General features: G+C 32.7%; 1 protein-coding gene across 6 annotated transcripts; it reads right to left on the reverse strand.

Annotated features, from left to right (window-relative positions):
* Nucleotides 1–1,357: 1,357 nt before the first annotated feature.
* Nucleotides 1,358–8,209, reverse strand: LOC8277184 (non-lysosomal glucosylceramidase). Of its 6 annotated transcripts, none has more exons than XM_015723228.3 (21): nucleotides 7,841–8,202; nucleotides 7,352–7,407; nucleotides 7,040–7,107; nucleotides 6,790–6,894; nucleotides 6,562–6,618; nucleotides 6,379–6,449; nucleotides 5,892–5,991; nucleotides 5,512–5,582; nucleotides 5,334–5,434; nucleotides 5,138–5,241; nucleotides 5,008–5,061; nucleotides 4,712–4,767; nucleotides 4,554–4,592; nucleotides 4,298–4,442; nucleotides 3,998–4,173; nucleotides 3,850–3,917; nucleotides 3,664–3,736; nucleotides 3,451–3,512; nucleotides 2,446–3,364; nucleotides 1,984–2,274; nucleotides 1,358–1,710 (listed from the first exon to the last, which is right to left on the reverse strand). In XM_015723228.3, exons 3-21 carry the CDS (start codon nucleotides 7,103–7,105, stop codon nucleotides 1,422–1,424), a joined length of 2,847 nt encoding a protein of 948 aa, XP_015578714.2. In that variant the 5' UTR covers nucleotides 7,106–7,107; nucleotides 7,352–7,407; nucleotides 7,841–8,202; the 3' UTR covers nucleotides 1,358–1,421. The 6 variants fall into 6 exon arrangements, with proteins under 6 accessions (XP_015578714.2, XP_048227316.1, XP_025014281.2 ...); XM_048371359.1 differs by having other exon boundaries at nucleotides 7,296–7,407; XM_025158513.2 differs by lacking the exon at nucleotides 7,841–8,202 and adding an exon at nucleotides 7,517–7,826.
* Nucleotides 8,210–9,971: the final 1,762 nt, after the last annotated feature.

Below are 9,971 nucleotides of genomic sequence, written 5' to 3' on the forward strand. Positions count from 1 at the left end.
ATTTAACTATTATTGTGATAGATAATTCGACAGTTCAGCCAGCTCCACTAAAAGCGTAGAAGCAGCTAAAGGAAACTCAACAGAACTGAGAATTAAAGTCATATAATCTATTGCGCGTGTCAAGTCTAGATTTAAATACAATTTTATTTTATTAATAATTACTATAATTAGTAGTATTAGTATTATTATATTTTATTTTCGTTAGATCGAATAATATTAGGAATGTTTGGGCATCATGTTACTTTAATCTTATTGATGCTAAATTTGAAACAAGGCTCGGGATTAGACAACGTAAAACATGGTATTTGATGGGTTGCATCAGGACCATGTGCGCACTGGTATAAATTAGAGACAGGTAATAGGAAAATATTATGTGATGTGCCCCGGTCGAGCACAACTTTCTAGGCTTATCAAATTTTAATTTGTCGGAAGAAATGTCTATGGTCGAGCTTTGCTTTCTGGACGCTAACCTTATTAGAATAAGAGAGCTGAAGAGCTGATAGAATTGGAGTTTAGGATTCTGCTGAGATACTCGTCCTGTATTTGTTAAGATTTTATTCTTTCTGAATTATGATATGGCACACATTTTATTATTTTGTAACATTCTATATTATTTAAATAACTATTTCATATAGATAGTTGTTCTTATTTCAGACTATATGATTTTAACTCACTTTTGAGATTAACAGTCTCAATTTAATAATTTTTCAGGTATCAGTTAGATCTTCTGTAGTTCCTATCATTTTGGTAGCCCAATTCTTTCTTCCTCAGGCTTAACGTAACTATTTTTCTTGTATTTCTAATTATTTAAATTTCTAAATACTCCGCAGTATTGCATTCAGACTTATTATTTCTATTTGACATGATAAATAACTTGATGATGTATTGATTTTATTATTGTTGATGAACCGATATAAATTCTGTTGTAATTGTATAGATGAATATTAGTAGATAAAGTATTGGTATATTGAATGAAATTATATTTTAATTAAGTTATTGATCAGTCATGTTTGTTACGGATTTCGATAGCTTTACGTCTATCCATTCTCTAACGTCGATCACGGGCCACAAATAGATCGTAACATTATTATTTAAGGAATTTAATTTTATACTTAGTACAAATGTTAGAAATATTGAGTAGATATTAAACTGTGAACTTATAGTTTTAAGAAATTAGTTTTGTTTTAGTTATGAACAATGCTGCCATCTAACCTAATAAATTATACAAAAGAGAAATATTAATTTTGTGACTTTATATGTCTAAAAATAATTTCTATTATATTCTTCAACTGTAGCTAGTAAAAAAATGTGATTCTATTAAAATTATTGGCAAACCTGTGTGATTTTACCATTGTGGTTGACATATTAAATTTGGATTTTAATTATTTTAGCAGGGACGCATGTCGTTTATATATATATAGTTACAATGGCAATCTTCTGCAAGTGAATTCATATGCAGATTGCAGGAAGCTTTTATTAGAACCTTCATCATCTGGTAATTTCAGAAGGTGAGCAACCTTGGAAAATCCTGCATTTTGACTAGGATGCAACCTGTCATCAGCAGCCAAGCTGAGCAGCTTCATCTCCTCTTTGAAGACTTTAGGCTTTGATAGTGCCCACTGCATTGCCCAAATTGCCAAGGGTCGCATGTAACAAAGTGATCTATACTGGTCATCAGTATTCCACCCTTCTGGAATCTGAAATGAATATCTGTAACAGGAAAGAAAATAAATGGCTCAACTCAAAGATGTAGGTACCCACCATACTTCAAAAGAAAAAACACTATATATGTATGCATCAGCTTAGGCCCGCCCTCCTGGCAAGATAGTTAAAAAAGATGCATAATGTTTTTACAGATTCTGGGACCCTATTCAGTATCTAAACAAAAGATGTTCTTAGAGTTGGTTGAATCAAGGAACTGCTTAGCTATCTTTCCTTACTAACATCAAAATGAAGTAGTTAATGGAAGAGAAGAAAACTCACCCAAGACCTTCTTGGGACCATGCAGCTTCATAGATACCAGATGCAGTCTGAAATGCCATTTCTGCCATACCTTCTTGAATCATAGAAGCAGAAAGAGCATATGTAACTCCTGGCCATATTTCTCTTGATTGCATAACTGACATATCAACTTTTCCATCTGGCAGCATCCCATTCACTGCCCCTCGCTTTCCCTCTTTCACCTTGAGGACATTGAACTTATAAATCTTTTCCAGGGCACTCCTCACTTTTTCTTCATCAACAATTGAAGAAAGACCACATGCTCTAGCATACCTGAAACATTACAGATTCTCAAGAATTGTCAAGTGTATTTCTAAGGCTCAAGAAGCAGATGCATTTGTAGAATATTCCCTTGCAACAAATTTAAACTACATTGGTTTCCCTACATGATCTTAATATTGATCTTGACAAACAAAATAGAGAATGATAGTATTTGATCCTCACCACTGCCCAGCCAACTGATCGGCATGAATAGAGCTGTTACCGCTGCTGTCATAATTGAAATAGGAACCATTCCATAATGTGCTATACACAGCTTTTGCCTTCTGATATTTAACCCAGAAGAAGCTAGCAGATTCACTGTCACCGACTTCACATGCCAGGGCTGAAGCAGCTTGGAGTGCTGCCACCCAGAGTCCTCCACAATAGGCACTCACACCAGTAACAGACCATGTATCATAGGTTTGATCAGGGAACCCCTCGTTCTCAATCATTCCGTCACCATCCTTGTCAAACTGATCCATATAAGCCATTGCAACATATACTGAGGGCCAAACAGCTAATGCAAAACTTTTATCACCAGTGGCAACTACATCCCTGTATATCTGAAGAACAAATTTGGGATTCAAGTCCTTCCATCTAGCTGTACTGATAAGGTTATAAGCATTTACTTCAAACCAAGGATCGTTTAGTCCAATATCATGAGGAACAGCACCAAGAACCTTTCTTGGAACTCGCCTTCCGTCACGCATAATCTGCATCCTAGAAGGATCATGCATCATTACTGCTGCTGCAAAGTCTCTTTGAATACTAAGTTCCAGTTTTGGAAATAACATGAGAAGTGCAAAAGAAGAGTAGAAATGAACATCATAGGTGTTCCACATGAGGTACTCGGAACCTTCAAGATAGAGGAATTGACCAATATTTTCTTCATCATTTTGGAGCAAATATGTTCCAAAAGCAGCATTTGAGGTTACTGGATTATGCATTTTCTCATATATAGATGCCATCCTGTTTAGGATCTCAACAGCTGTGTCATTTCTGTGAGCAACAGGCCTTGCATTTTCAAACTCTGACCTTGACTTATCAAGGGTAAGTTTTCCCCCCTTAATGGCTGCAAAACTCTGCATTGGAGGTGATCCATCTGAGGAAAGTAAAGTATGATAATGATCTAGAACCAGGTTTCTAATTATACATTAAGCTTCATTTAAAATTAAGATTCATTTGTACCTGTCCAAACTGTTCCCCCTGCATTGAGATAATAGAGTTCATTGAAAAGTGTGATTGGATACCTAGTAAAAGGAAACTCTCACAGTTTAATATTTTTATTTTTTCCTTTTTTTCTCGAAGAAACTGTTATGACCACAAAAGAATAGAGGAAAAGAAAACTCTTGGAAGATAAGGATACCAGATGCTTTTAGCAAAACATTCATTTCGTCTCACCATTTAGGAAGTCTTTTGTCTTCAAGAATTGGTCTTTGCCATGCCTCTATCTGGGATTCCCAATGACCATGCTCTAGTTTTACAGGAAAAGAAAAATTCAGTTAAAGATATAGTCTAGTTCCATTTGTTCAATATGGTTATTATAGTTAATTCATACTAAGAAAATACTCTAAAAAAAAAAATTACCTAGAATAGCATCGTGTGCAATATCAGCAGCTGCATCCCCTAGGGTGCCATAAAATTTCGTATAACGCCTGAAATATAGCAAGGTATTTTGTCAGAATAAAGAGTCTAACATCATGAGCTATGTTATAATGCAGCTTCTAGGATTTACCTGTGATAAGTCCTTCCACTAAATCTTACTTCTGGACAATCCCATGCCAATGAAAATGTTGCAGTGCGAATAGTGTCTGGAGGAATAGTTAAAGTGGCTGCTATTGCTGCTCCAATGCATGATCCTCCTTCTGAAGGTGAAATTTTATTGTAGCTCAGATGATCAAATGTCCCATGCTACAAGAACGAAGCTTAAAAAGTTAAACCTTTTTCAAACTTCTGATGGTGAGATTATTATTTCAGAAGATGACTTTGTTCTTAGAGAATTAATGAACATTCAACGATAGAAGAGGATGCGTACCTTTTTTATTTCATCCCACATGTCTTTTGCTGTTACACCCTGGGAATTACCAGATATCAGGAAACAAGGGCATTCAGATACATGTACATCAGGTGTCTCTTGCGCCGCAATGGCAAAAGTCAATGGAGGTTGTCCATCGCCTGTTCTGAAATGTGTTAGACTTTTTCATTAGAGATACTAGGCCTGAATTCCATATCAAATATTTACTGAAGCTGAGAGCTCGAATTTCTTTCACAAATCCAGATGAAGACCTTACTTGTGGTGTAAAGTTACTGTATGCACTCCATCTTTTTTCCTGAAAGGTGTAAACGATTGAATAAATTGCTTTGAAATTGGAGCAGATTCTGATACACTTGGCAAATGATAAATTCTACTAAGATACATCTAGCATACAAAATGTAAGAACTTTCTTACATGATGCTTGAGTTGAAGTGATGTCTGGAAGATCCAGAGACCCCGCCAATAGAATTCTGGTCAGTCAGAAATTAACATCAAAATTCAGAGAAGGGTACGTTTAATTTCAGCAAAGTTTCATAAACTGATCTTGTGTTATAATTATTTACTTTAACAACTTGTAACATATAACAGTTAAACAGTGGAAGATTGCTAGCATGTAGTCATGCTAATAATTCTGGACTAAAAATTTATTCAGCACTGCCGTGGCAGAAAATTCTATGGAAAAAATCAGAAGTGCAAGATTCCCAACTTACAGCCCATGTAAAGAGCAAGGTGACATCTGCTGAAGTCCTTCCAAAGTTAGATAGCTGAAATGTGCATAAAGTCATTATATCAAGCAAAAGAGAACTAACAAGATGACATTTCTTAGAACTCCTTTCCTACCGTGAATGTAAACACTGATACAGGAAAGCTACTTTCTTTGTAGTTGTGGGGAATGAATGGCGAGATTTGTTGAGAAACAATCTTAAGTTCTGGGTCTGGTTGGCCTGGTTTACAAAGATTTTGACTATGAGACATATAATTTAGGAACTATGTCAGCATTTCCAATTTCAATCTCCAGTATAACAAAAGCTAATACCTTTATAGGTTGTCCATGCCCTCGGAAACAAAGCATGATATGTACAGTTTTCGCCATTCAGATTCCAATCCCAAGATTCAATCCCTGAACCTTTGATTTCTCTGCATGTTAGAGAAAAATATAATTATATCTCAAGGACAGACATACCATATAAATTACAAAGGATATGGTAGCTTACGTGGGTAGCTCTGGCCTCCTTGAACATAATACAGAAGAAAACTTTTTACCATTGGGGCGAGAAACAAAAACCTATAAGAAGTATCAGCACCCAGATATCATCATGGCGTTTCAAGGAGGTGCTTAAGACAAGAACATGAACTTACAACTTATAAAACTTTCAATTCTGCCCACTAAGAAAAAATCTTGTGGTGTTTCGTACCAAATAATATGCAGTAAAATGTCTAATTATCACTCATCAAGTGAATTTTGTTGATATAGCATGTAATTGTCCAATGCAGTTCAAAAAGATATCTCAGATCAACCTTTTTGATATATATTATACGCAATAATCTTGAAAGCTCGTAAAAAATGAATGTCAGATAGAAAAATGAAACTTACAGAAAACTGATTTGCCAAAATGGGGCCTTCTTCACATGCTAATGGTAACAGTTTAAAACACTGAAACTCTCCTTTGTAGCTTCTCCCAATGCTTCCTGCACTGAAATTCATAATGTGGAATATAAGCTTGAGATGGGACATTGAAGACGCTAGAAGAAAAAAAAATGGAAGACAATATAGAAGTTGGGCAGAGCAGCTTAAAGAAAGAGACCATGATTGCATAACATATAATTAGACAGCAAAAATGGTATAATGATTTCTGAAACTTGAGATAAGCAATTTATAATACTCCAATGTATATATGGAGGATGCAGCTTTTGTCTGATTATTTCTTTCCATAAGAGTCGAGTTTGATCCCTTACAATAGGAAGTTTATTTGGGATTTTACTGTCATTCTATAGTTTCATTGCATATTGATCAGAACATTTATATGCCATGGAAATATGCACAGGCACACTTGTCAGTAAGTTAAAGAGGAAAAACATACCCAATGCCACCTAAAGGAACAGCATGATCACCAGTAATCACATGCTTTTTAGAAAAATCAAATATTGGCACCTGAGAAAAAGAAAAGGTGGAGAAGCTAATCCTGATTATTTGCATCTGAAATTCTTTAAATGAAGACATCATTAAAGAAAAAAACAAAACAAGTTTGAGCAAGATATATTACTCTTCCTTTTGTTGGTTCTTCCTTAGAGTAACGCCATAGTCGCAAACCTATTGGAAGCTTCAAGAAAAGAAAGGACTAAATTAAGATATGACAATTACCATGCTATAGATACTTTTGAATCCTGAAACTTGAAAATCTGCATTACAGAATGCAACCAGATCTGCCATTTGTTATGTGGATAGGATAGTATTCAGCAGAGTCTTTATCAAAAAATGTTAAGAGGCATACCATGTGCAAAATTTCTCGAAAACTTAGAGTAAACCCCAAAGGTACATTTCCATTGCTATTCAGTGGCCTTTCCCAGCTCAAAGAAGGAGGTACCCCTGGATTGATCTAACAATACGAAACAGTAAAAGGACAAATAAATTAAGATGAAGTCTTAAGGCAAGAAGAATCATTACTGTGAAAACCAGAATAATTTCGGGCCAGCTGATATTGCATTCATTTGCATATTCAAGGGAAGAAAAACAAGATATACCTTTTGAGTGGAAGAATCAAGATAAGAATCCTTTTCTCCTTCTTCTTTGATTCGATTCTCCATCATGTCTGAAAAGATTGACACATGAGTTTCTATAAGCCAAGAAAATGATCCACTGATCTTTCATTCAAGATAAGTTTTTAAGAAGTAATATTGACACAGTATGCCTTAAAAAAGAATAACAAGAATGTCAAGCAAACATCCTTAAAAGACAGAGGAATCAGAGAAACGAAACATGAATGAGATGTAATAATACAATTTGATAGCTTCCACTCAAACTAGCAAACACATCAACATTCTTAGAAATGATACCCTGCAGTTAAATTCTTCTCAAAGAGTAAGGTGACCCACTGATTATAGCTTCCTGTCTGTAACCAACAAAAGAAAAAAAGATTCATTTCCAAATACCAACATAGAGATGTGAACAAGACTGTAGTAGAAGTGTTCAATTCTTGAATTAAAAAAATAAGTACTAACAAGAATAAGTGTTTGTGTAATGAGATACAGAAGAAAAGCCTGGAAATAATAGAGTTTTGGCAGTAGCTCAAGAAAGTAGAGAATAATCTTTTTATGTAGAGGAAGATGTTCATTGGCTGAAGAGAAAATCTCCTTGTCTCTCTATTAGTTTAGGGGTGGTGGTGCCCTTTGATTGGCTAGAAAAAAAAGATACAAGAATTTTTCCAGTTCTTAATTCACAACTTACAAATCTATCAACAATAGAAAAAGAAAAAGAAAAGGAAAAAGAAAAAAGTTATGCTGAAAATTATCATGCATTCATATTGAGTCAAAGGAACTCCTTACTCTGGTTTCTTTCTTTCACCAATGCCACCCAATTTCTTAACCCACAAAATGTAACACCATTAGATCCACAGGCACCAACCCATTTTAAATAAATGAAAAAAAATGATATTGCTTGCTCAGGATTGAGTTTTTTTTTTTCTTTGCTTGTCAGGAAAGTGTGGTTACTTTATTTAATACAGAGGGGACAAGACAGCCAAAAAAAGAAGAACACACACAACATGAAACATGCAAGCTGCTTCTTTTCTTTTCTTTTATCCTTTTCTTTAAATAGTGTAATTAAATCATGGATGAGATGGCAGAACTGGACTGAAAGATATAACTTCCGAGGATGCATTACTAATCTGAAAAGGGTAACTTTGATGGGCAGAGTGAAAGAGAGGGAAAAGGTAGGTGAGAAATGATAGTATTATTGTTGTTGGGATAACTGAAATTTCTTGTTTTGACAGGCAGAGATAGTGGTTGGCCATGGACAGGGACTGTTGAGAGTGACTGAATGCTTTTTCTCAATAATTTACCATAGTGGTGGGTGTGTTTTCAAATGGATAAGATATTTTAAATGTTGTCTTCTTGCATTTGCTTATAAATCATACCAATTCCTTTTAGGTTTTCTGGGGATAATCTTGCAGAAGCAGAATTCATAAATTTTAAATTCTGTTAAAAAATTTATCGTTTGTTTAAAAAAAATTTTAAAAAATTAAAATCTAAGTATTTATATTTGATTGAAATCTATTAAAAAATTTATTTTATTTAAGAAAAAAGACATAAAATAGATAGTAAATTAAAATAATAAAATTAGAAAATGTATATTAGTGTTATAAAATATATGACTTACCAGCATGAAATTTATTTAAAAATTCTATTTATTTTATTATGATTTAATTTAACTATAATTAATTTTATATAAATTTAATTATTTAGAATTCTAAATTGGTTTTTGCTTCATTTAAAATGCATAAACTCATAATATGAAATTTTCATAAAAACTCACTCATTAATAATAAAATATATTTTATGAATATCATTGAAATCCATTTATTTAATTAAAAAGTACGAGCAAATCTATGAAATTAAGTGCTTATGAACAAATCCATTGATTCTAAAAATTTCATTTCAAACAGTTGACAAAGATACTTTTCAAAAGCCTTTTCCATACATTTTCAAAAGTAAATTTGACTTTCTCAAAAAAAAAAAAAAAAAAAATACTTTTGATGAAAATAATTTATTAAATTATTGCTTTAAAAACTGAAATAGTGATCCAAATGGTCAAGAATGTGGTAATGAATCCGAACTGATTAAATATTGGTGGATTGTTGTTAATTTTTTTATTTGTATATTTTAGAAGAAATAAAAATATTTTATTAATAAAAATTAATAAATATATCTTAATATAAATATAAAAATAAATATCAAACATCAATAAAATACATGTAAAAAAATTTACTCGTAATAATCATTAATCGTATTAACAGAATAGCAAATTACAATTTTATGGAAAAACGTTTTACTCAGCGCTATTATGCCACATATCAATTTTATTAATGTCTTTTAATGATTCCAATTGTTTGAATGTCGAATTAAATTTCTCTTTTTATTTTTACTGCTTCTATAGAAAGAACTCAATACCTTCGCAACAGAAAACTATAAAATTTTTATAAAAGAAGAATTCAACACTCCCATAATAGAATATTGTAAAACTTTTAAAAAAAATAATAATATTTATTTATTATAATAAAAAAATTATTACTATTCTAAAAATGATCGGTGGTGGATAAAAGAGAAAAAAAAATATAAGCCATTAAGATTTTTTTTATTGGATGACTAAAGATGTTAAAATCTGAGTTGTAATATTAAATTAATAAATAGATTTAAATACAAATATAAATAAAATATGAACCTTTTTGTCAAAAAAAAAAACGAATAAAAAATTAGAAATAAAGTCTTATTTTAATTCTTTGATATCTGTAAAATAAATGGTCAAAACTGGCAATATCATTTGGTCAATCTGGCCAAACCGGCCAGTCAAACTTAATTTGATTAGGTTTTCAATTTCTAGGACCTAACCGGGCTGAAATGGCTCATGACTGCCAATTTAAGCAATCGAACCCGTCAATTCAATATGATTTCTAAAACA

The sequence above is a fragment of the Ricinus communis genome, chromosome 2 (genome assembly GCF_019578655.1).
Source record: "Ricinus communis isolate WT05 ecotype wild-type chromosome 2, ASM1957865v1, whole genome shotgun sequence".
Lineage (NCBI taxonomy): Eukaryota > Viridiplantae > Streptophyta > Magnoliopsida > Malpighiales > Euphorbiaceae > Ricinus > Ricinus communis.